The 27,925-nt window shown below is 40.5% G+C and overlaps 2 protein-coding genes across 2 annotated transcripts; one reads left to right on the forward strand and one right to left on the reverse strand.

The window, feature by feature from the left end:
• The first annotated feature begins 1,852 nt into the window (after positions 1-1,852).
• On the forward strand, positions 1,853-21,561 carry LOC105384229 (protein dissatisfaction). Its single transcript, XM_048624443.1, has 10 exons — positions 1,853-1,886; positions 2,003-2,083; positions 2,402-2,563; positions 15,140-15,291; positions 16,174-16,332; positions 16,744-16,854; positions 19,408-19,647; positions 19,952-20,033; positions 20,688-20,793; positions 21,252-21,561. The coding sequence occupies exons 1-10, from the start codon at positions 1,853-1,855 to the stop codon at positions 21,448-21,450; spliced, it is 1,326 nt and encodes a 441-aa protein (XP_048480400.1). The 3' UTR covers positions 21,451-21,561.
• A 562-nt stretch (positions 21,562-22,123) lies between these two features.
• On the reverse strand, positions 22,124-27,267 carry LOC105384201 (cysteine and histidine-rich domain-containing protein morgana). The gene is made up of 6 exons (XM_011554396.3): positions 27,074-27,267; positions 26,834-26,970; positions 26,285-26,487; positions 25,816-26,032; positions 23,148-23,342; positions 22,124-22,829 (listed from the first exon to the last, which is right to left on the reverse strand). The coding sequence occupies exons 1-6, from the start codon at positions 27,150-27,152 to the stop codon at positions 22,590-22,592; spliced, it is 1,071 nt and encodes a 356-aa protein (XP_011552698.3). The 5' UTR covers positions 27,153-27,267; the 3' UTR covers positions 22,124-22,589.
• Between the last annotated feature and the right edge of the window lie 658 nt (positions 27,268-27,925).

Raw genomic sequence — 27,925 nt, forward strand, 5'->3', positions numbered from 1 at the left:
GAACCCGCATCTCTTGATTGAGAAGCGGGCTCTTAACCGACTGATCTACCACCGCTCTAGATACTAGATAGATAGAATATTCTTTATTTGTACACAAGAATAGATTATACAAAGCTTAAATTACTAATTAGTCTTTCAGCATCTAAATGTGACACAATATAAACCTTCTCCGTCAGATACCTACTTATTAAACCTTAAAAAACTGTTCACAAGTTCAAGTAGGAATCACCCTGTACATGCAAAGTTCTCGTCTGGTTGAGTCGCGTCTTAAAGCCCACATCTCAAGCTCAGCAAATCAACATACAATTTTAGTTTAAGTTCAACAGCTTAGGGTAACGGGATAGGGGTAATATAAGTTGAATCTACCAATATATACTAATATAGAGCAACTACAGTTGAGTATAACTCATTAATGAGAGTAACTTTATGGCTAGATTGTTAGTGTCTACTATAAACTGTTGATAAAGCTGTTAGTTATGTTACTTAATAATAATAAAAATATGGTTAACTTACATAATAACTTGATCTAGTTAGTTCCTTAACAAAATATTTACCTAAAGTGGGAAGGTATAAACGATTAGTTATTCAGTAGCCGAGCGAAGGGTAGCGTGTACCTTTACATATTACCTATAGCAGTAGTTGCATATAACCGTGTGTAGGTAGGTGTTATAGCGGCAGGTAAAACTAAAACATAACAAAACACAATCACACAAATAAACCTCAAAGGCATTAGACACAAAACAGCGAATTACATTTGCTAATTTGAAATTGGAATCAATAGCTGCGTTCAAATGTTATTTATTTAGCGTGGCGAGCGTGTTGCGGTTCACACGGGTATCACAATTTGTCACTCGGCATTATGCCTAGGTGGGTGGCCTTTGATCGCACGCATGAGTGCGTCTGCTACACTCTGCACACCGGGGCGACTCACCGGCTATTTCAGGCTAACTGTTCGGATACCAAATAGGATTTTCCTTTTGCTTATGTGCGATTGATTTTGTTTTTTTTTTGTGCTTGTCTTTTGCCGATTCGAAAGCTTCGAGCGGTTAGTTGCACTCAGGTTGTACTTGATGCATTATAAACGCCTTTATAATCTTAAATTTGTTTCGGTGACAAAATAACGTTATAGAGGGAAAATAGGATTAACTACGAATAAAAAAGCCATTCGTTATTGTAAAACAAGCCAAAGACGCAAGCCTCAGCCAAGCGTGATACGGGATTAAATTCTTTCCGCTTCCAAATAAAGTATAAAAAGCGTACATAATTACGACACTTCACGGCTTCAGCTGAAACACGCAGGGCGAAGTCGCTCAAGACCCTTTCTTAAGAAAAAAGAAAGAAAAGATCTCCAAAGGGATTGAAGGCATTAACTAGTAAGAAGGGTGCGGAACGCCTAAACGGAACAAAAACAGCCCGTTATTAGCGAGATTGGCGTAATCTGGCTAATCCGTCTCTGGGGCTCCGTGAACAGTTTGTTTAGATAGTTGAAAGGATAAAGTGAATTATACGATTACTGCGTGTAAGTGAATCGGTAAGTGAAAAGGTTAGGCGATGTAGGAAATACTTAAAACAAATCTACTACTTTTGATTTTGTTGGTTTCATTGTTATATTTTTCCGCATTTGTAATTGTAACAGAACACATACACATTGTGCCATCAGTAAAACAGGCTACCATTTAATATTTCCGTTTCATATTTTTAGGTATATAAGAGCACCCAAAATAGTCTTCAATTGTATCTATCGTATCTATCCATAGACGAGATGCTTTTGGAGTATCTTTCCCCATTTCTTCGCCAAGTTCATAAACTGCACTTTGGCGAATAGAAATGTACTATTATTCCATAGGAACAAATGCTGTTTGGTGTCATGTTCAAGTCCTCTACGAGTATGTTATGCCTAATAGGCGTAGAAAATTGTAAAATTTTTGTTGTAGAAATTTACTTTATACATCAAAATGATGACTATGTTGATGAAGGAACTAAACTGGTGATATGTACCCAGGTGACCGCTTGCTGGACATCCCGTGCAACGTGTGTGGGGACCGCAGCTCCGGCAAGCACTACGGCATCTACAGCTGTGATGGTGAGTGCTGGAAATTAATAAAACTATTTGATGAGAGGCTAGAGAGACGAAAAATTAGAAAATAACGTAATCTGGGACGGAGCTGCCGTTTGGTATTCATTAATAGCAATTTTATGTTAGGTATGCTGCTTTTCCCTGCTATCCTTCGCTTTAGGAAAGTTTTTCCGGAACTTGTATGCAATATTATTGTAAAGTTCCATGTACATAAATACGTTAAGTTGTTTTTATAATTATAATAATATGTGGGGACATCACACACTGCCATCGGATCCTAAGCTAGATGCCAAATTTCCCTGCTAACCAGTCTCTCACCTACAGGGTGCTCGGGTTTCTTCAAGCGGTCCATCCACCGTAACCGCGTGTACACGTGCAAGGCGGGCGGGGAGCTGAAGGGGCGCTGCCCCGTGGACAAGACGCACCGCAACCAGTGCCGCGCCTGCCGCCTCGCCAAGTGCTTCCAGGCTAATATGAACAAGGATGGTGAGTGCTTAAATCACTGGCAAATGGTGTTGCTGATTGTAGCCGTATGATAAATCAAATTAAAGTATGTTGGGGTTGCTCGGTGCTAGTCCTCCCATATGAATAAAAAAACTTGGATCAGCGTGTGCATGAAGATTTTACATTCGAGTATTATAACTAGTAGCTTCCGGACAGTCACTTGATTCGCCGTGTAAAACTTAACAAAATATAATATGGATTCGTCAGATGATAGCATGCGTTATTCACCACCTTTTTAAATTGACTACGAGTAAGGGACTATTCATCTCTATGGGCACAACTGTATCAGTTCCTGTTATGCCTAAGATTACGATACAACACACTACCATGCCATCACTATATCTAGAAGCTAGTAACTAATGAATACGATGAGAAGTAAACAGCAGCCTGCCTCATGCGGCTTTAGCTGACGCCATTAGCTCTCACCGTGTCGCGCTAATGGAAGTCATGCGGTCACCGCCGCCGCCGCCGCCCGCGCACATTCATTATTCAACTATAGACTCCGATAGCAGGCGAGTGGCGCAGACCCGGGATTCTGCTAAAAACAGGGGCAATAATGTCATTTATTTGTGCTAATAAGTCTAGATTTTGTTGCTAGTTTAAACAAATTATTTTATTAAAACAGATTGCGCGTAAAAGAACCAAATAAGTAGGAAGATAAAAAAATAGTGAGCGAGTTTTCCACTGTACTACGCTTTTTTGCTACGCATGTTCGTAGCAAAAGCCTACGTCGTAGCTCGTAGCGCTCGCGTAGCCTCGTAGCGAGCTCGTAGCCTCGTGTTATGGATAAACATTGTTTAAGTGTTTAAGCTAGCCGGACACAGATTATACATTTTAATACTAATGATTTTCATTTGTGGCACGCAGTCTTATTAATGTATTATCTATCGCGATGTTGGTACACTGGATAGGTATAGTTGTTTTTATTATATTTTTTATCGCGTTTTGTTGAGTTCCTTAAGTATTTTTTATGAACTAAGTAATGAGTACAGTTTTTAAGTTTGGTGATGTCTTGTGTATCTTAATATAAATTTTATTATTTATATAAAAATAATACCTTATAGATGCTCAAATCTGACTCAAAAAACACCAGCACCGATATCCACTACACCCACCTACCACTCCTCTCCGCATATGCGCTCCTAGTCCGCGGCACTCCTCAAGCCCTCAGCCTCCTTGTGGTGTGAACCCTCATGAATATACAACGAGCTCTCACTTAGGCGGAATTAACATTTTATACGGAGCCGGCAGTATCACGCCCTGTTTTGGCTTACTGGTTTTGCATAATACAGCCCGTTATTAATTATTGCCACTTTGAGGTTGAGAAGGCTGTGTTTACTTGCGAAATCGACACGGTTGTACGGTTTAGCTGGATTTATTATACGCGTTTTAGGTAAATCTTGGTTCCGTCTTTAAGGTGTTCAATGAGTGTTAGAGGGGTTTAATGCATTTGAAGTACCACACGCTTCTGAAACAAATGTAGCTACGTTTATAATATACAACATTTCACTGTGTATTGTATATTTAGATGATATGAGGCTACATGCAAAGATTAAAAAGAATATTTTTTTACTAAAATAGCCGCAGGGTGAACATAGAAATATATTTTTGTTTTTTCGAAGCGCAAAGCTGTACATGTGATGTGAGTTAATGATAACACACGACAGTATACGTTATCATCATTCGTTCTAATCTAATATACAGAAACTTACATTACCTACTTTTATTTGGTGGACAGGTTGCGATCCGTATATCTGTGGAATGACCTACACTACAATGCACTACAGGGCTCTCTAGTACGGGTTTTGCAATTAAAGAAAACGAATATAGTTTTGGTTTTCTTCTGTCATCTCCATACATTAACTGTCAAAATTTCCATGATAGTTTCCGCTAGTGGCGGCACTTTGTATGCGAGAAAACGTAAACTTTTATAGTTTTTGACAAACTATCAAATCTGTACTAGACGTACAGCATAGAATATTCTATGTTTCTCAGGAGAGTTTGTTATTTTGACCAATAGAAAATATCATTTCAGTTTTGGCAAGCATGTCATTTACACCCTGTATTTTTCAGCGATCCAACGTAAATTGTATTTACTACCAATACTATATAGTACCTTTTCGTTCTCCCATTTGTATTGTCAGTGGATGCCCGCTGTGTGCACTCCCGGCCCCGTCGGTATCGATACAGGAGGCCATTGTGTCGTTGTTCAACGTTCTAACAATTTATGTGACAACGGACAAATGGCACAAACGATGAACATTCCGTTTTTTGAACTTTCCCATTGTTGTGCTGGAGTTTGGACGATTTATCGATATGCGATAATAGATGTAGAGGTGATTTACTTAGTTGTATGAGAGAAGTAAGCCTATACTGAATACCAGTAAAGTAAACTTTTTGTAATATGTAATTCTGTAATCATTGATGTCATCATTCATATGGCAGCAATCATGAAACAATTCCAAAGTTTTATTAGATACTTACCTACCTAATCCATTGTTAAACGCGTTAAATGCTAAAATAACTGTCGGTAAGCGTTGTTAGATGTGTAGCCATATCTAATCTTCATACTAATTTAAGTACGAGTACACATATTTGAAAACAGTGCATGGTTTAATCAAGGCCTTCAAAGGTACAGTAAATTTAGGTAAGGGAGAAACAATACATATTATGTCTGTTCCTGGCAGGGTTAAACTAATCTCTTACATTATACTTTATCTAAGCAAAAGGCTTCGTGCTAGAGATTACGATCCCATGAACCGCAAACACAAAGAACGGCGGCATCACGCGCGGAAATCCCCAACTTACACCGTGTACGTGTTGACCTCATCCAATTTCCACTTTGTGACCATACGCCCGGCGGCTGTTCGATACCTCGGCCCGGAGACGTATTCGAGAAGCGATGCTGATTTGGTGAGGAACTAGACCTTGTCTTAGTAGACGCTGCAGCTTACAGCGCGCTGTACAAGTGTGACTTTATATACCCGAGTGACCTATGAACTGTGCTTTATATAGGTACTTTGGTATGCGCCTAAAAGTATACAGGCGGAGTTTTTAAAATAGCGATCTCAAGCTCACATGCTGCTCAAGCACATCCAGATAAACACCACTGCTACACACATCACACACAACACGTCCCCGGATTTATATCAGATGTAGCTGGTCCCTTAATTATCAGGGATCGCTATTTTAAAAACTCCGCCTGTATACTTTTAGGCGCAGGCCACCGTACGTCAGCCCGTCGCAAACATGGGCTTGGGCTATATGGGTTGGTCCATAGTTTATTTACTTCGATAGGGCAGTGAGTTACTGACGACTTTCTGACTGGCCATTAAATAGGTAAGTACTTCTAGACCAGGTCTTGTGTGTGTGTGATTTCTTCTTGATTGGGTGGTAGGTAATAAAAATACAACTTAGCGAGTATTATAATGGTTTTACAAAATTTTGTCGATCAAAACTTGTATCTTCACACAATCGCTTAATTTTCCTGAATAGGGCGGTGGGCAGTTCGCAACTTCGATCAGGCTTGTTTGCCTGGCCTTATTGAATTTAGCCGCTTGGCTCAAACGTGTCAGCGCCGTAAATTGATGACGTCACGTCGGGCAAACTCCATATCGACTGATAGACTTTGTACACATTGGCCGGTGAAATTAATGTGTACCGTACATAAGTACTTGGTTTAGGTAGCCGGTAGTCATTGTCAATGCAACGTAGGTAAGTATACTTGTAGTTACATAGGTCTTGTATTTTTTTCCTCTAGATGATTCGAAAATGAAGAAGAAGAAGACATGAAGGTATAGGCTGCTTATTTCCCAGGAATAAGTATGCCTGACGACCAAGATTATTGAATTTATTCATGCATCAGTTTCTTTCTTCAAGAAAGCACTTCAAACAGCGAATAAGTATAACTTGAAAGACAGCAAATTAATTTTAATCCCCAATTTAACTTCAGAAAATTCATTTAAAATCGATCACGCTGTGAGTAAGCCAGGGCGGAGCGTCTCCGATATTCAACAAAAAGACATTTCGTTTCGATTAAAAAGTTAAGGGTTTCTACGGAACGAGCGAACAAGTTAAAATCCTTTAAATTAACTCTTTCCGAAGATGATAAAATTTCATCAATATTTATTAAGAAATGAAATTTATATAATATCGTTTAAATAATTTGTATAAAAGGAATCAATGGGTCGCAAACCTTTGAAATAATATTTGCTACATAGTGGTGGTAGCGGCGGCGGCGATGAGAGGTCCTGAGTAAATATCGAACTTAAAATAAGCTTGACATCTACTACTACGACTATCATCTCAACTTATCATATTAAAAATTCATAAATACATCACAGTCTTATTATAAAGGTAAATATGAAAATGGTAGGTAAAAGAAACACAAACGACGAGACAGTCGTTAGAAAGCTATTTTCGTAAACAATAGTTAGTAAGTATATGTATAGGATCTCATTTCAAATGATTGTACCTTTCTAATGACATTATAATTTTATTATGAAGTACATTGTTTTTAGACCGGGCTTCATTATGTTTTCACCGACCCACCGTCCTCTTTTATACTTCTGGCACAGGCTACCTACATCTTTACCAGAAACAGTTGAACGTTTACTAAATCGAAATATCAGCTCCAAAACTATTTAATGCATTAATGCTGAAACTCCATCCCGCAGTACCTACCTAGCTAATTAAGCTTAAAATATTTGCTCGCGAGCTAGGTATAATGGTATAATGGCGGCGCGAATAACAGCGCTTGCCGCCGGGCGCGAGTCGCTGACAAGCGCTGAACTTTTCAATTACGCCGATGTCGTGTTACCCCGCAGCGGGTTAAATTAATTCTCTCCACTTCACAAAAAGATTCACTTCACTCCCTCCCACCCCATCTGCGAACGGCCATTTCGCCACTGCCGTTTTTTCCCGCCATTTTCCCAGCCATTTTCCCGCCGTAACATACTGACGTTTCGCAATATTTATTTTTAATTTAACGGTGCCCGCGTACGATTTTGATTCGAGCCTTTTGTGTTTTAAAGTGAAAAAGAGAATCGGAACCTGTGAGATCCTAATGAACTTGCACGGTGCCTTTTTTACCCGACTACGGTAGTAAAAAGGTGCAATTATTGTTATCTTTGAATTAAACAGCGTAGTGATTTAATTACAGAATTCTCGTAAGGGTACTTTACTCTTTATCCACTTTAATTATCGGTGTAACAATACCGCTCTAAGGGTTAATAAAATTCGTGACCATATATAATTTGGATATCGTTTTATTGGGTTGGTGTATGCGTGGCTAATGTGTAGTATTGTTGTATGGAGTGCGTATCGAATGAGGTTGATCGCGGCGGGGGCGCGCTGGCTCGGATCTAGAACACGTGTTAGTTTCGTCACCTCTCGGACCCTGCCCCCCCTCGCCCCCCGCGACCCCCGAGACCCCCGCCAGGGTGCTCTACACTGAGGGGTGGCAAATTGCGCTATAATGGTGCTATAGTTTACGAATAAAGGTAAATAAATTGAGAGTATTCTTTATAATAGCTACCGCTGAAGGTGTTGCGTTTACGGTGTTTTGAACTGAAACATTTTAGCTATTTAAATCAGTGTTGTTTATCGTTGTTGTTGTGAAATACCTATATGTATTTGTTATTGTAAGTACTTATGTTAAACATTTTGTAACAAAAGGTGTTGTTATAATTTTACATCTAACAAAAGTCCACATTTCTCTGGTTTATATTCGCAACAAACATTTTCTTTTGTCACATTCTTACCTGGGAAATAATCTTCTAACGTAGTAGGTAATTCAATAAGGTGGCTGCGGGTCGAATTGAATAAAGGGTCACCAGATTATGTGATTTATTCACCATTTCCGTATTACCGGGTGTCCTTCCACGACCAACTAAAATATTATTAATATTTTGACAGCAAGGTTCGTATCGAGGGTCGAATCTCGACCCCTCACTTCCCAGTTCATCCCATTGTAATTATTGTGCGTGAACAAATTATTGCATTGTCATAGCGAACAAAAATAAAGTGTTTTAATGGGATAATCTGTCGCATCTGGTTTAGGGTAGTTTTTATGTGATTTTTAATTAATACTTAACCTACCCTTCATAGGGTATTAATTGATTTAAGTTTGCGTGACTTTGAGGAGATTCGATTAGCTACTACATATTAGATACCAACAAAAACTACTCAGAGTTAGGGTGGATTAACGATCAGCTGTGAACTTATTTCGTGGCTAATGGATGTACAAATTAAAGTAAACCGAAAAATAATAAGGCTAGGCTTTAGTGCCAATTTCGCCATCGTGGGTTAGAGGATGACCAGATATTATTGGGTGACTTTTGAAACATCTGTTAATTTTTTTTATGGAGATGACGTATATTGAATTGACTTAGGTTGATAAACCAATCCCTGGTTCTAACCGACTATGGCGAAATTGGAGCTAAAGGTGATAATATTACCTAGATTTAGTGCCAATATCTCCATAGTGGGTTAGATCATAACCAGGGATTGGCTCAACAATTACCTATATGTCATCTTCATATTAAATTCTTGACAGATGTGTCAAAACTCAACCAATAATCCCTGGTTATGCTCTAACTCACTATGGAGAAATTGGCACTTAGTGGTTTCGATATTAACTGTATCTATAAAATCGAAACAAAACTTTCCTGGTACTTTTTGCTGTACAAAACAAAGTTATTGGTGGTTGTTGGTTGGAAGCGGGCGGCGCGGCGGTAGCGGCGGCGGCGATGCACTTCAAACTCTCACGGCGCTCAAAACCCGCCCGCGGCCACTTCGCATAACTTTCTGAAAACATGAAATTTTCCATAGCCTGCCTCTCTTTATTTTCTGCCTACTTTACTTTTTCATTACACTTTGTTCGCTACAAAGACGAACTCGGTTTTTAAGTACACTTTCAGTCAGAATGTATACAGATCACCTTTGTTACACCGTAATTAAGCAGAGGACCGTGTCACCCGAAAACAAGCAAAAGTTAGAGGCGCGCAAAAACCTGTGTCATCTCGACATTGTTGGACATCTGTTATTCACGATGTTTGCACTCGACCCGCGCCGTGAGGCGGAATAAAAACCTCCGGATATTTCTCATATTTATGTCGGTGCAGCGGGAGACGGTGTTTGCGGTGGGTGTCGTAAGCGGGGGGGCTAAGGGGCATATTCGCTCGCAGGTGAGAGCCGTGGGAGCGCGCACCTGGCGGGCCTCTTCCTGCCGCCCCTCCCGCTGGCTCGTTAATGATGATGTGCTCAGCCGCCAGACTATTTCACTTCTGAATACATCTTTCTCACTTTTGATCCTGCCGTCCCTCTCGGGCGCGCCCTCCGGCCTCGCGGCGTCCCGCTCGCGCGCTCGCCTGGTCGCATCGCCAAGTCGGCAAATGCGAGTATCTACTTTGTGTCGGAAATGTAATGGAACAAACGCGCTGGAATTAGTCGGAACGAATGTTGGATGTCGGGGCCACGGGGTCGCTCGCTCGCAACGATCATTTCCACGGGATGATTTTGTTTTGATGCCGATCTATGGGGGTTAATAATGTTTGCGACAAATTATGTCGGGTTTATGACGCGGTTGCACACGTTGTGTACTGTTATGAGCGGACATTTTTATTTGCAAGAGGTTTTATTTGGTTTTTAGGGATAAACATAGAAGTGACTGCATTTGTATTGTAATATTAAGATACATAGGTAGTTTAAATAATAAAATTAAATAAAGAAATACCTACATTTGCAAATTATTATTACTAAAGATGGAAGTAGGTACTTACATCTTTTTTACATTGGGCCGGAATGCCCGGAACCCAATGTAAAGAAAAATCTACATACCAAGTTTGCCTGCTGTAACTCAAAAATATGCAAAAGTGGCAATATTCCACCATTCTAGGAACCTAACAATGAAAACAAGATCTTAAGATACTTAATGCAAAAACCGACAGTTTAACATCTTGATCCGGTAATCATTTGTTACTTTCGGCGAATCCTCGCCTTTTGGCGTGAAGTCTCGCAAGTCATCCAAACAGAATAGGGTAGAACGTAGCCGGAGCCGCAATAGAGACCTATACGACTACGCATCGTTGTATAATTAAATAATCTTATAAGGTTATTTCTTGCATTGCAAAAGTGCTTGTAAGCAGCTGCTAATAATATTTTTTGCCTTATTTCATACCCCTATAGCGTATACCGAATCTATAGGAAATCAAGGAACTGACTAACTATGATCGTTTAATTAATGGATTAACTAAACTTATCTATATGGTGATAATCTAATGGCATTTTATAAATCGGAAGAAAGTAGCCTGATCGTGAATAATCTGTAAGTTATAAAATACATATTAAGTATAACTCTACGAGTATTCACATTTCTTACAACCATAAACGAGGTAGCATTTTAACCTGATAATAGAAGCTTGCTCAGATTTAGCTGAATGTTACAGGCAAATCGGGTTCATGAAAAGAAAAATAAAAAGCGGCCTTTGATCTTGCTTTTTCGACGGGATTTCAAAGGGTGATTGCTGCTGCCCGTATGTTGATTTTATTCTTTCCTTCTACCCTAACTTCTTATGTACATACTACATAATGATGTGACATAAATTTTAAAATATTTTAATATCGATGGTACACTAGGTCTGAGCCTATAAATACATCCAGCAGCCTGCAACAATAGGTACGTACAATGTTGAGGAAAAAGGACAGGTCTATATCTACTTTCCAATCAATGAGTAATAGAATAACTATATTTTATAACAAATTCGAACAGCCTACTCCCTCCACTTTTCATTTCATAGCCGAAAAGAGCCTCCAAAAACCCCGGAAAAAAATATACACATCAACAGGGCACAAAGGCGTTCGCAGGCCCAGTCAATAAACCCCTAGGCCATTCACCAGACGAGCTCGGAGGCTTTCACGCCGACCCGCAACTTACAGGGATTATTGGCTCATTAATCACTTACCCCCCTCTACCCCACTAACTGGGCAGGTGGGCGGTGGCTTTGAAATATCGATTGTATTTTTTTGTTGTTAATAAGGTCGTTTTGTTGTCTAGTCTAGACTTTAGAATGATAAGTTAAGATGCAGCCAGAAAATTACTGCTTTGCCTGTTAGTTCTTTAATAACATAATTCGTATATAGTATTTTCAGTAAGTTTACAAACTAACTACATACTATGATAAAGCTAGTGACCTTTTCTTTTCGTTCTTTCTTTTGGTCATAAGAATATTGCGATAAAGCTCCCCCACCATGTAGTTACTTATGTACTTCGTTATTCGCTATCCAAACGTATTCTCTAAAAATCTATGTACATATTTTCTGGCATTTCTATCACGTTTATCTCGATATCTCCCAGACCAACACTACAAGACATACCACAATAACGTCAGTAACTCAGGCAACCAACATAACTTGTAGCTATACTTTATAAGTTGTCCCTTAACGCCCCACTATTTACAACAAAAATGTACTCTAACGCCTTGGAATAAACGCTTCGAGAACTACCGACTAACGGACTCTGGGGCATGTCTTAAAGTGAACAAGATGGCTTTCAGTACCCCCCTTTCTGTGTAAGAGGGGGTAGGGTGGGGATCTCTTGAGTACTAATTTATAGCTTTCTCTAGTGTAAACCGCTACTATGTACTTAGTGCCCATTTAGGTATGTTTAAAATGTTTTGTGCCTGGAAGTGTTTGTAATGACTTTTATACTGTTTCTATTTGTTTTAATGGTATTGTATTTTAAAATGTAACTGTTCTGTTTTCATCGTACATCTTAAGGGCGGGCCCAACCCCGATGAGACCAACTCAGGGCTATGCTAATTTTGTGAGGGATGGCCAAATGTAATGGTACTGAATTTTTTATCGTTCAGTATGACCTACAGAAATTGGACTCTTCCGCCGAAAGGTATTATGTATAAGTAGTAGTCATTGTTAGTTTTATATACTTAATTGAATCTTTTGAACAAATTTCCATATTGTTAATGATTTACCTACCAAACTACTTATTTTAGTTTTAGTAGCTAACTCAAAGTAACAAGCAATTTTATGTTTCATGATGACGATAAATTGATGTAAGTTGTTCTTAAATAACCATCAGCATTTAAAATTACAAACTTACCATGAATCTCACTTAGTACATACCTACCTACTGATACTGATACTTACAGTTATAAATTTCCACAAATGGGTTTCCCAGCTGTAGCTGCAATTACAGCGCCATTGCTGAAATAATTAGCAGTGCACACATTACAGCGCGGAGTATAAACCGTAATGGCATTTGTCGATACAGTATGCGAATGGCCGCGGGCTACTCACAACAAAAACATAGGAACTTTTTACGCGCGACCTGCTCTCCAAACAGATCGTGTTTGCTTTTAATTCGCGCGTGCACTGATGCAGCCATGACTGCAAGCAGTCTTTTAAAGTTAAATCAAGCCATGTTGGATGATGAGTTCGGCTGCATCGTTGATAAATGGGGTAGTTAGCCAAGGTTGTACTTATCCAAAATACAGAACTTTAGTCCAACTCAGCCTCTCTAGATCTGACGCAACGCCAACGCTATCATGCCTGTACAATTGTACATATAGGATACCTATGTATGTAGTTTTATTAGTAACGAGTATTAAAATTTTAATAACTGAAGGCGTAGACGCGAAAGGCTTAAATGTAACTTTATAATATTATCTGTGCTCGCTGCCATAATAAACCACAATAGCTCAGCTGATTTGTCTCACATTCGACTCTTTGTAATTAAAATCGTGCGATTATCCGCGTTACTCTGGAAACTACCCCAGCTCAAATGACCCCAGGCCATGGGGCCGCGTTGTAATAGATGACTTGTAGCGAGAGGGGGAAAGTCGAATTTGTCTTGCATGGTGGTCGAGTGACTGGAGTGGAAGCCGGGAGAAAAAGCACGTGTTCAATTTGGGATTATTTCGCCCCATAAACAATGGGTTTACATTGCGTTAGTCGCTACTCGCCCCACTTCGAGAGCACGCGATATCAATGTCGGATTTGTAATTGCTTTTTGACGGACTCCAGCTTACTTTTTGACAGAAGAAAAAATAAATGTTCCTGCTCGATTTTATGTTACTTTTATCCGTAGCTGGATGTTGAGCTCCTTTCGAATGCATGGCGAAGCCCGTGGATCTTTGGGAAGAGTCATAAAACAGATTAGATAATACTTAAATTGATAAGTATATAAATAGATACGAATATTTACTTCTTGTTTGATTGTTTCTCGTTTCGGAGTCAAAATATTTTACTCCGAAACGGCTGTAATTACTTGAATTTCTGGAATAGATAAATCTAGATCTATTACTCTTAACATGATCTCAAATCTAAACTATGACAATGTCCAAGATCCAGCCATTACCGTATTAACCAGTTACATTTCTATCAACCTTTACGTCCACTAGCTCAGGCCGATTACCGAAACCCAGCAGCTATTCAGCTCAGTCCACGGCGATTTCTAAACAGTGTGCCGTTCAAACAATCGGTGGCAGTTCAATAAACGTGATCCGTATCACTAAGCCTGTGAATATAGCGTATGTGGTGCCATGTGCGGCGACAATGGCGGCATTCTCATGCGCCCGGCGGCGGTAAGCCGATTGTGAGTAGGGAGGCACCCACACTCGATAGTTTGCGTAATTCGGACCTCTTTGAATGTCTTAAGTTGCCCGCTCGGGTGTAAAGGCATTGTGTAGGAATGTTTGTAGATTAAGAAGGTTGACCGTCTTTGGACTTGGCGAGGTTGTTCTACGTGCTTATCGAGATGACTTTATAGTCATTGTTAGGACTAATTATTTACGTCTATGTATGAAAATATTACTAAGAAGATTGATAATTAGTGAGGCAATACCAGAGATTAACTTCATTTCTTATACAGACAACTTTTTATAGTCAATAATGCATCGGACCTGTGCAATGTTCTGGCGGAGCTACTGGAGTAGATGTTATCAGTATAGCCACCATAAATATAAGTTCAATGATTCATAGTAAGTTTATATTTTGTTCATTATAGTTCTCTCAACCCTAGCGGCGGCCTCGGCCATTGATCGGGCTCGTAATCGACCCGGACTAATCCTCTGTAAAACAGCGGAGAGTTACGTTTTGTTGTCAAAAAGTTTTTTTTTGTTTGCATGATTTAATTGCGGCTTTACCGCCGATCGACCTCCGATATGGGATCAATGTGTTCGAATGATATTTGGGTTCGTATTTTAATCTAAAAAAAATAAAGTTGCCAAAAAGTACCTACCTACGTTCGGCTATGTGCAGAAGATAGGTACCTATATCTGCCCACGGTATGTGCTGGCAGTATGTAGAAGTCACGGCACGGATCGGAAGATATGGAGTATGGAGGTCTACTCCACGACCTATGTTCCTGGTTAGAGAACTCAGACCCTGATGATGATGATGATGATGCTGTCCTATTACAGTCTGAAACGGTTTATCTATAATCAGTTAATCTGATCTAAATTGGGACTGGAACGAATTTTGATGATTCCTCAAGTAGGTACTTTAATTATGTTAAATGCTAACCTACCCTTCCCCTCCCAGCGGTGCAGCACGAGCGTGGCCCCCGCAAGCCGAAGCTCCACTCGATGGGCCCGCTGGCGCTGCCGCCGCCGCACTCGCAGCACAAGCCGCACCCGTTGAAGCTGTCGCCGCCCTCGCCGTATACGCAGCTCTCCCCGCCGTTCAACTTTCAGGTGAGGGTTTTTGGTTGGTTGTTGAATTTAGGTGTGAGATCAGTCATCTATCATGCCAGTAAAGGACCGCATCGCTTATCTGTCACATCCATACTATTAAGTTACGTCAGATTTTTAATATGGCTCGCTGGGCCCGCTGCCGCCGCCGCACTCGCAGCACAAGCCGCACCCGCTGAAGCTGTCGCCCCCCTCGCCGTATACCCAGTTGTCTCCGCCGTTTAATTTTCAGGTGAGGGTTTGTGGTTTTTTTTAATGCAAATGTGTGCATGATATATCATCTATCCTGCCAGCAAGGTCCGCATTGTTTATCTGGCATATCCATACAATTAAGTTAATGGGATCGCTGGCACTGCCGCCGCCGCTGTCGCAGCACAAGCCACACCCGCTGAAGCTGTCGCCTCCCTCGCCGTATACGCAGCTCTCTCCGCCGTTCAACTTTCAGGTGAGGGTTTGTGTAATTTGTGTGCTGTGGTTTGATGAATGGAGGTGTGTGATCTATCAAGTCAAGCATCATCAACAGGGTTTTAGGTCATATGGGAATCCTCCGTAAGAGTGGTTATATCCATGCAGCAGATGGGTGACATAATGGGAAATTAATTATTAATTTTTTAATGTCGGTTCTTCAAACAAATACCTATGTACATATCTAGTAATGGCTGATAGATAGAAGTGAGTCACTTGAATTAGCGTTTCATAACGAAGCCGAATGAAGCCGAGCGCACCGCCGTCACATTAGCAATAATAATCCTGAAGCAACAATTCTTATTGTATAATGTAACTTGCATGGATGTAAATAAGCGGTGATTCGTAATGGTTTGTTTCGGCGGCGGTGGAAAAATATCAGCTTGAAGAAACGCTAACAAGGCCCACATTTCCCTACAGTTCCACATGTCCCTCCCCGAGCCGGCTCCCCTGTCCACGGCGTCATCAGCCGGGTCATCCGGGGCGGCCGCCGTGAGCCCGCTGCCGCTTCCCGACCCCTTCCTCACCGCGCCACCGCCCGGGTTGCTGCATATGCTGATGAGCAGTGATAAGTGTCAGGTATGACTTTGGGTAGTTATACGTTATAAATACTGTTAAAATATCCATCCCAAAAACATAGTAAAAATTACCCTGTATAATTATCTCATAAAAAATTAAGGGTCTACGGTTAGGTCGTACGTACCTATATGACATTAATTATAAGTACCTAGTGGCTCTAGTGACCACAATAGATTAGATTCCCTACTTATTAACATTTTACCACTTAAATATATAATACAATTAACTTTTCAAAATTTCATTGTATAGCCGATGAAACATACTACCCTTGTTACCCCAGATACGTATACACCTGCTGCAGCTATGGCATATTCCACAAATATTATGGTTATTTAAGCTCAATAAACACTGAACATAAACAAACACTGCTGAAATTCTAACTCTGGAGTAACCGTATCTGGTATCCCCCAGGAGTTGATGTGGAGCGCTAAGCAGTTGCAGCTTCAAGGCGACCCGACGCTGCTGCGGCCGCCGCCCGGCGCCTTCGGGGCTCCGCTGGCGCCCACCTGGGAACTACTCCAGGTCAGACTTAAAATATTGAAAGAAACTCGGACTAATGTGCTTTGCAAGATAGTATTAAATATTGCAAAGTACAGTGTTTATAATTTATAATTTATTATGTTTATTAATTTTCGAATTCTGGTTAACGCTACGCCGCGTCGTAGTGGCTACGAATTTCGTAGCTTGTCGTAGCATGCTACGAAAGCCTACGAATTTCGTAGCCTATCTTATCGCGTTACATACAACACAGTCTGTGTAATTGACTCTACTTTTTTATGGTTTCATTCCCCCGGCCGTTTCAGAACTCCGTATAGTAGCCTCGACGCGTGTAACGATCGATAATATGAAATTATATTTGCCTCCAAACGGCTTTGCGGCTAACATTTGTGTTGTTTATTATGAATTTTGAAGATATGTAGTTATATTCTTGTCATAAGCTTGAAATCTCCAATTCCAACCATTACTTATTTCAACAGCGAATAGGTATAAAAGCCCCAAAACAGAGGGGTGTGTACTTTACAATGACAACTGATAGTACAAGTGGGTAGCTTTTTGACTTGAGAGGGCGGGCCGCGACGCGATTGGCCGGGCGAGGGTGACTTATCGGCTTGCCTTGACTTTACCCCGCCCACTGTCGCCGACTCGGCACATTCGCGATGTTTGAGTTGTTCTATGGGTAGGTAAATAAGTAATCGCTGATATACTCAGTAACTATTCAAAATATAAATTAAATGTAGGTTGGTATTAGATTAGACACATCATACGTATCTGTACTACTTATCTGTATGTTTATAAGTTATAGCCTTTTACTGGTTTTGTTGATTGTAAAATGTATATTTACCTAAAGCTGTATTTTTATGTTGAAACTAAGCCCCTTGTCATTCAGTGAACGCCATAATGCAGCATTAGCTACAAACTCTATACAAAGTACCTAGGACTCATTAATCTTCTGAAGGTTTAACTTTATATTGCATTCGACAAAGTAACATAAGTTATAGCTGAACACAAAAGAGTAGAGATTAATGTTTTTGGAACTAAACAGATTTAAACCTGGCAATAAAAAAAAACTTGTGATTTGTGGTCTGTTTCTATGGTTTGAATGTCAAACTCGCCCTGTTCCTGTATAAACAAATCGAATTTTGCTTAATTTTGGAGTTTTGTGGATTGCTGAGTTTGTTCACGAAGTGAAAATGAATAAAACCATTCGCAGCAAAGCTAGACAGATGATTTACAGCGTTTACCTACGATGTTTGGCGGAGAATGAGGCTGGAGAAGTATTAGTCAATATATACGATGTTTATGAAAGAGCAGCGTTTTATACTGGTGAGTAGGTACTTAATTTCTAACCATTAACATACATTGCTTATATTTCTTGTAAAAAAGTACTATTTTGATGTAATAGAATGCCTTTCAATGTGTATTTGTTATTCTTATAGAGGTTAGAAAATACTAGTGTCAAACGTTACATGACATCAGGGTCTGGATGCTAATGTTGTTAAAACATCAGGTCTAGATACTTTTTTACTAACCCCCGACTCAAAAAGGGTATCGATAAGTTTTACAGCTGTAGGTGTCTATGTGTGTCGGTCTCTCCGTAAAAATATGTGTAAGAATATGTAATGCAGAGTTGCAGAAAGGGACTTTAAGCTAATGTGGACATTAAATCTATGTCTGTCTCTTTCTGTCCGTATACTGTCAAAGCAAGGCAACAATGCATTTAATGCCGACATTAACTTAAAGATCCTTTCTGCAACTCAGTGTAAGAGTCGGTATAAATTCCCCAGACATAATAATTTGCATGTCACTGCTTTTCTGACCAATTAAATAATTTGTTGCAGGAAAATCGGTAAATACAGTTTTAGAAGAATTGCCGGGGCACATTTGAACTTTTTCCTGAGCAATAAAAAACTGTAATAAAATATCGATGTGTGATACTATCACTTTTCTCCTATAGTAATTACATAATGGGATAACCAACACGTGTTTCAGTGCAAAAAAACATTATGAAATACACAATGAAATAAAAGTTACAGTTGATTTGATTTAATGAAATTCATTCAAGACTGCCCCCCTCTCCCCTACTAATTTCTTCTCTTAACATAAACCTCCCCAAAAAGTGGCATTTTATATTAGTAAATATTTGAAACATTTCTCGTTTTGATTTTTTCTGCTAAAGTATCGTGATACTTTTGTCCGTTTTCTATACTATAATGGTGTGGCCACTTTCTTAGATTGCCACGCCCTCAATTATTCTCTACTCTTTTATGTTCAGCTATATATGGCACTTCACTTTCGTTATTGGAACTTGCATCTTGTTATAGACGTTCTCGCTTTTAGCTGAATAGGAACTAAATTAATTATTCCAACCCCTACAATAAATACCACTTACGAGTATCTACCTAATACTAGTAATCTTCACAGAAATCCTATATTATGATACACAAGATCTTATACCTGTCAGATTATTTAGACAAACCTGTCCAGGTTCCATCCAGCAACCTGTGTAGGTGTAAAACAATGAGTTTTATTAACTTCACACTTCATCTACTAATTTACAACAAATCCCTACACCAGGAGACCAGCGCTCGCCTGCTCTTCATGGCGGTCCGCTGGGTGCGCTGCTTGGCCCCGTTCCAGGCGCTGTCAACCCTGGACCAGCTGGTCCTACTCCGGGCCGCGTGGAAGGACCTGTTCCTGCTGCACCTGGCGCAGTGGTCGGCGCCCTGGGACCTGAGCCCGCTGCTGTCTGCGCCCGCGGCCCGCGCGAGACTGCCCCCTGACCCGCTTGCTGATCTTGAGCTTAATACTTTGCAGGTTGGCGGAGTTTATTGTTATACTGTACTTAATGAGTTTATTTAGAGTTGTGTAAAGGGCTTGATCACAAAAATGTGCGAAGTATTATACCTCAACGCTTGAAGATATTTGTAGCGCCAATGCTTATTTATTTACTTCATTAGCTACTATCGCAAATTAAGAGGTGCGACTACGTAACATTTTAAATATTCGTAGGAATATGTTGACTAAAGATTCAAAGACCCTAGTGTTTTCCGTAGGTAGTAGGTAGGCTACTTAGATTAAATTAGTAAGTAGGTACTTACCTATTATTATAATTTTGCAGGAAATCCTGTGCCGTTTCCGTCAGATATCGCCCGACGGCAGTGAGTGCGGATGTATGAAAGCTATCGTCTTGTTTTCACCTGGTAAGTGATTCATCTGATTAATCATCATCATCACGACCTATTACGTCCCCACTGCTGGGGCACGGGTCTCCTTCCAATGAAGGAAGGGTTTAGGCCTAGTCCACCACGCTGGCCAAGTGCGGGTTGGTGGACCCCAACACAAGCAAGCTTGTGCTGAGAGAGAGAGTTGTCGGGTAAGTGGGCAACCCGACTGTCAGATGTTTTCAAGCTGCCCGAAGGCCTCTGACTAGGCTTAACGACTGCTGCCGAAGCAGCAACCGGGACCCACGGCTTAACGTGCCGTCCGAAGCACGGAAGCGTCCAGAAAAGCACCACTTGAAATTGGTCACCCATCCAATGGCTGACCGTGTCAGTTGTTGCTTAACCTCAGCGATCAGTTACGATTACTGAGGCCCGCTCGACTACGGACGCTTCATGATTAATAAAATAAAATAAATAGCTTATTTTATCGTTATCAAATGGACCTCTCTGACCTTGAAATTTCATGAAAAGTATGAAGCTAACCATTTCCGAAAAGAAATCGTACAATTTCTGCAATACGCTCTACCTTTATCTTTTATACTTACAAACTCAGATCCTCTATCCTTATAAGACAAAACCCCTACGTGCTTATGTGTTGGAGTGATTAAAGTAAATAAACAGGTGTAATTTCAGACACAGCCGGCCTGAGTGAAACTCAGCCAGTGGAGATGCTGCAAGACCAGGCGCAGTGCATCCTGGCCGACTACGTGCGCACGCGCTACTCGCGACAACCAATGAGGTGAGCTCAGAAACTACTCCATTTTTTATTCTATTGTTTGTAGGTTACGGGTTAGCCTACGGCTTTCAAACATCATACAAACTAAAGAGTCAAGATTCTAATAGGAACAACACGTCTTGATAATACTTACCTACCTATTTGAGGTTGCCTGTAACAGATCGGTGTTAGTCATAAGGCGTGCTACTGTACATTCTTCCTAGTCTATGTATTTTATTATTTATTTATTTTATTATAAATTACACAAAGTTACATTTTATATAAAAGAACAGTTACAGTGTGACAAAAACTAGTCTAGGTTTGACCGCACACCGACATTCGCACGGCTTCACTCATTGTATACGTACATTGGTCTTAAAATACTTAAAGATAAGGCTTACATTCTAACACATTATAAATAATGTGTAAGTAGGTAATAAGTTTTGTAGTGGTCAATAAAGTTATATTTTCCAACTTTCCAGATTCGGTCGTCTCCTCCTCCTCCTGCCATCACTCCGCGCTGTCCGGGCCAGGTCCATCGAGCTGCTGCTATTCCGGGACACGGTGGGCGACGTGTCCGTGGCGACCCTACTGCATGACATGTACCGCATGCAGCCCGCGCCCTCCGCGCCCTTCGCCCCGCCCCCGCCGGCGTCCAGCGAACACTGCGCTACTCCTTAGGCATTTATGGACGCCTGGTACTTTTGGATACGATGTGTATACTTTTTTCGATGATGTATTTGGCATGTTTGGGGTATTATCATAAATATGATAAATATGGAGTTTTTTTATTAATTTGGTTGTATTATGTTCATTTTGGTCCAGATACCAATAAAAATTGTGTTAGGAATTCCCAAAAACTAATAACTACTTACCATTTCTTCTCAAAAGTAATTTTACGTCTCTAACCGACTGATCCTGTGATTCAAAATAACCAAAACTCATCTAGTCTTTTCTAGTCTCGACTAAACTGTATTTTATTATTGTAAATAAGTAGGTACATAATGAAATATCTCGTAGGTATATTAATATACTGTTCGATAAAATTATGGTTATACACACAATAGATGATAGTACTCATAAGAAATTCTAGTCATTTTAAAAGTACTCAATTTAATAAAGTCATATTGGAATCTAATTAGAAGTATATTAATATTACTAATAGTATGTATTGTTTTAAGATTATACTATATAAATGATGTAAAAACATATCCTGTTATCTCGAAGATATTGTAAATAAACTGAATTAAAATTATGATCATTATTAACTTGTTTCTGTTGTTTACTTCTTTGAAAATGTATGAGCAAGACTACACCTAAGTTAAAAGGCACTTTTTTTAATAAGAAAAAAAACTTTTATATGTTGTACAGTCTCTTTATTAGCTTGCGCAAATAAACGAGTTTTTATCTTACAAATACAAAATTGCAAAAAGTAACTGCACAAAAAGATTACAGCACATAATAATCTGCGAAGAAAAAATCATTAACCAAACACAACTTTCCACTGTTTTCCTCAAAAATAAACACAAGTTAATTTTCAAACAACTAGCGACATTTGATAACCCGAACAATCGTGTTGAAAGGCAAGCATCTATCAATTATTCATTACATCAGAAACATACAGACTTCCCCAATTTTTTCATCAATACTCATACAATTTTCAAGTCGTTAAAATTAGTGCAATTGCTTTTTACGACCAGACGGACTGCTCTTCCCCTATAAAACTGTAGGTCTGTCTATACTCCTACTCCCACTTATGAAACAAAAGCGACATTCTCTCGTACTTTATTGCTTTAAAGTTGGTCCTCAACTAACATATTCTATTGCAGCACCTCACTAATATTGACTTTCCCCAACGACCGAACCGCCTCGACATCTCCCAAGTCCACTATATCATCATCTTCACCAACAGTCTCCTTCGCTGGTTCTTGTTGCTGTTCCTTGTTCTGCTGAGCCCGAGGGAAGTCCAGCTTGCTCCACGCTCCTGGCTCCGCCTTTTTCAGCTTAATTTCTACTTTTGACGGCGTCATTGAAGCGCTGCTCTGCTCTATATCGACCACCTGAGAAAAGGATTGTTTTGATAAGCTTTGGATATTTTTTTAGTGCATTGTACTTATTATAAAACGGCGCTGCGGCTCGCGACCTATATCGTGGGTACAAAGGTGGTGACTTGCTTGCAATTATGACTACCCCTTTGGGGATTACAATCGTGAGGATATAATTTATGTAATTTTAAGGTTTATACATTATTTGTTTCTGTTCTACTGTAATGAGGGTTCTACATAATCCAAAAACTTTATTCAAGATTCAAGTTGTGCAAGAACAATCTTATAGAGCCTATCCTTCGTAAGAGTGACGATAGTCAAAGTTCAACTTACCCCTCTAAGTTCCAAGTCTATTTCAAACACCGAATTTCCTTCTTCCCGGAAAACCAGCTTTGTGTTCAATCTGATAGGGTTCAATTTGACGAAGCTGGCTGTGGGATCATACTTCTTGGCGTATACAGAGACAATGACATGTTCACCTGTCTGATGCCAGTCCCAGCGACACTTCATTACTCCAGCTTTTGTGCCCTGAAATTAAATTATTCAATGAGTATCTAAGAGAGTCTAATGCACTTTTAAAATAATTAGTCAATAATTATTTACTGCTGGACATAACCCTACTGCCCATGGTGTTTTGCTTGAAGCTACCCACTATGCCCAAACTTAAAGAACATGAACCACCAAGAGAGAGGCACTCCACACACCCTCGCCATCATAATAATTAATTTCTCAAGGTACACCTACGCATACACATTAGATTTCTTTATATGTCGAAATATATGTCAACTTCATACTCTTGTCGAGTCATGTTTTGATGGATCCTCTGATCACACTCCTGCCATCCTAACACTGAGCTCAACTGTTATAAATGTCGGCTACAACGAGACTTTATGTAACAAGGATACAGATTGGGACAGCTTCCAAGATTACATAAATGATAATATTGACATGCACATGCCCCTTAAAACCAGTGAAGACGTTGAAACCGCATGCTCATACATCACTAACCTTATCCAAGTGGCAGCATGGAAAAGCTCACCTGAGGAGAAGCCTAATATACCTAAGCAGAATATCCCTCTTCATATTAAAAACAAAATACAAGATAAACGCAGATTGCGTAGAGTTTGGCACGCCTCAAGGCACCCAAGCGATAAAGCAGCTCTAAATAAAGCATCTCGTGAGTTAAAGAAGATTCTACAGGAAGCTAAAAATGCCACCGTCAATCACTATGTTACCTGTCTATCGGCCAATGGTAAAGGTGAACATTCACTGTGGAAAGCCACTAAAGGGCTGAATCAACCCCAAATAGCAATTCCACCAATAAGATCAGGAACTACCTCATGGGCCCGGAGCGATAGTGAAAAAGCAGAAGTATTTGCTAAACATCTCGCGTCAGTCTTCCAGCCAAACGAAGGGGAAGAAGATACACTGATAGATGAAGTGCTAAATCAAGACTTTCAACTGGACCTACCATTGAAACCTACATCCCCGAGAGAAATCCATCGTAGAATTAAAGAGCTGGAAACCCATAAAGCACCCGGGTTCGACCTAATCACACCTAGAATCCTCAAAGAACTGCCTAGAAGATGTGTTGTATTCCTCGCATGTCTATTCAATGCTATCTTTAGAACTCACCATGTACCGAGTATTTGGAAGGTATCTCAAATCATACTAGTTCACAAAAATGGGAAGCCCACCGACAGAGTCGACTCTTATCACCCTATCAGCCTGACGCCGATACTATCAAAGTTGTGGGAAACAATTCTCCTTCATCGCCTTTCATCTACCTTGGCTAAGGAAAACATTATCCCAGAACACCAATTTGGATTCCGAAAAATGCACGCCACAATTGAACAAGTCCACAGAGTATACAACGTGGTTCGGCAATGCTTCGAGAAGAAGGAATACTGCTCTGCTGCATTCATTGACATTCAACAAGCATTTGACAGAGTTTGGCACAAAGGTCTCTTGTACAAAATCAAGACACTCTTACCTCACTCATTCTATCCTATCTTATCATCATACCTCAGTAACAGACTATTTCAAGTCAAACAAAAAGAAGCAAGATCAAGCCTCTATGAATGTAAGGCAGGTGTCCCACAGGGATCAGTCTTGGGCCCAGTTCTCTACAAGATCTTCACCTCGGACATGCCCCAGACTCCGAGAGTAACTATAGCCACATATGCTGATGACGCGGCATTCCTATCCTGTGATCGTGAACCCGAAATTGCATCACTAAATCTGCAACTCCAGCTGGACCAAACAAACATTTGGCTTAAGAAATGGCGCATAAAGGCAAGTGCTCAAAAATCAAACCACATCACGTTCACACTCAACAGAAGGGACTGCCCTGGTGTCAGATTGGGCGATGCTACTTTGCCCCACTCCAACTCTGTGAAATACCTTGGATTCCACTTGGACAGACGATTAACCTGGAGCAATCACATAAAAAAAAAGAGGGATGAACTGAACTTAAAATTCAAGAACTTATACTGGCTGCTGGGTCGACGGTCTGTTCTTTCAGTTGACAACAAACTTCTCATATACAACAGCATCCTGAAACCAATATGGACTTATGGGATTCCTCTATGGGGGTCAGCTGCCAAATCTAGCATAATGTGCTTACAAAGGGCTCAAAACAATGTCCTAAAAGCCATATGTAACCCACCTTGGTTTATAAAAACAAGTGAAGTTCACGATTACCTGGGGGTACCGACAGTACAGGAAGAAATTGCTTCATATAAAATGAAATACAAGCTCCGACTGGCAAATCATCCCAACTCACTGGCTTCTAATTTGCTAGACCCATCTAACCTGACTCACAGGCTCAAGAGAGCAAATGTGCTGCATTAATAAAGGGGTACTCTGACAATGGTCAGATCTCTCTGAACGTCAATGATCTTTCCACAAATCTGATAAAAGTCTGGCGACTGATGGCAGATGCAACAAGAAAAAAAAAAAAAAAAAAAAAAAAAAAGGTACACCTACGCAATAAATTTACCTCTTTAGTCCACTTATGCGTGCCACTGGTGCACCCCGGCTGGCTGAGGAAGGTATTGAAGTCCGAGGTCTTCTTCTGACAGCAGGACCAGTACTTCATTCCCTCATGGAAGATGGGGCAGCCAGGGTGGTATGTGCAGACTGAGTTGTTGGTCTCCGGACCTTCATAGGAAGTTGTGCAGCCACCGTTCTTGCAGGTTGTGCCGATTGCGATAACACTAAGAGGGGATAGATTAAAAAAGTTAATAATTTATAGCAAAAATTGATAATTTCATTAAATTTGCAAGGCCTTACATCTGTATGTCTTAACATGTTTTAAGGTCAGCCAGCCTACTTCATAGGCAAATTGAAATAATTCCTTTGGCAAGCTAACTTGACTGTTTTCTTGTTAATGGTAAAGATAAATTGAAATTTTGGTTATCAAGTAACCTGTATTTTGCTTTGCTTTCTGTAATAGTAAGATAGCTTACCCATTGTCACTTGCAACAGCTTTCTCAGTAGTTCCTTGGACCATCTGTTTCAGGGAGTCGGAGATGCGAGCCTCAAGTTGTTTCATCGGAGACTCGAAAGCTGGCCGCGGCAGCTGCGGGCCAGTCACTGGAGCCCGGACCACTATCACTTCTTTACTCTCCAACTCCTTGTCTAAAGCCTTCTTTTCAGGTTCTGGTGGTTTCTGAAGTAACATAAATTTGATATTTTACTACCATTATTTACAAGGTGTTCTTGTATAGGTGACATAATCAGACTTTTTTGTAAATGTGTATTTGAATGGATATCTTCAAAGATTGACCAATAAAATGTATTCTGATCATGTTCTGTATGAGTTCAGTTTCAGGGCATGCATGTAATGTTAAACTTTTCACTTTATGGAATTGATAAGAGATGTTATGTTGTTTTAGTGTATGTCTATGTCTGAAGGGTCAATGCTGATTACACTGATAAATAACAATGTTTGTTTATAACATCCCAACTGGATTAAGTATTCACAATATTTCTGAGAAACACATAAGTATACCAACCACATTCGAGTGTTTCCCGAGAGTGCATCCCTTGATGTTCAGGAACTCCGTGAAGTCAGTACTCTTCTTATTGCAACAAGACCAGCCCTTGTACGCGTCGTGGAACACCGGCACGCCCGGGTGATGCTGGCACACATCTGAAAACACAACCAGATACTTCGGTAGAGCTCCATCCATTCATCATGCACATACATTAACCTACAAGCCTACAGGAATAATCTAGAATATTCCAGGGCATACCTTTGTCGTTGTCTTTCGGGTCAAACGTTTTACCACAACCACGGTTGTAGCAGTTAACTAGGTTAGCGTTTTCGGGCATTTTTACTCTTATTTAGGTCTGGATCTTCAATAAATAACAGCGAGATCTTGAAAAGTTTGGCTAAAACTTGGGAAAAGTATGTACGCACAGCGCCACAGTATGAAATGAAATTATTAAAACTGTCACTTTGACATCGACAACAATGATGACATTACATTGACACATACGCTGGATGGTCTGTGGTCTCGTCATTGACTATAATGCTACCTCCACACACTAGCCGGGCTGATCGAGATTGGGACCGGTTTGGTGGGCCACCCAGACTCAGACACTACACACACTGTACTCACCCGAGGCGGGACGGTTTTCGGTTTCTGTGATAATGTTGTTTCAGGTAGATGAGTTATCAGCCCGTCGTCGTACCCTAGTCTATTAGTGGGGCTGCCACCTCAAAGCCTTAAGACCGGCTCGCTTTAATACGGGTAACCTTCCCTGTGAGTAGATCCTGTTTTAAGGCGCAGGATACTCGCCCTTTGCCCTTCTATCCTCGGCAACTATGGCACGACTTCCGAAGATGACCCGGAAGAACCGGACCCAGAACAAGCTTCCACCCAAAACGATTCGGTGAGGGCACCCACAGGCGACGACGCTCCACCCAGCTCGACGGCACCACCGTCCCCACCCCCACCAGCCTGCCAATCTCCCCCACCCACCAGACCCCCAAGCACCTCAAGACCAACACCAGAGACTCCACACCGAAGTCCCCCAGCCACAAGACCCCAAAGTGCCTCAACATCTCACCAACATCAAAGTCGCCCAGCTGCAAGAGCACC

This window comes from Plutella xylostella, chromosome 12 (assembly GCF_932276165.1).
Source record: "Plutella xylostella chromosome 12, ilPluXylo3.1, whole genome shotgun sequence".
In the NCBI taxonomy this organism is placed as follows: domain Eukaryota; kingdom Metazoa; phylum Arthropoda; class Insecta; order Lepidoptera; family Plutellidae; genus Plutella; species Plutella xylostella.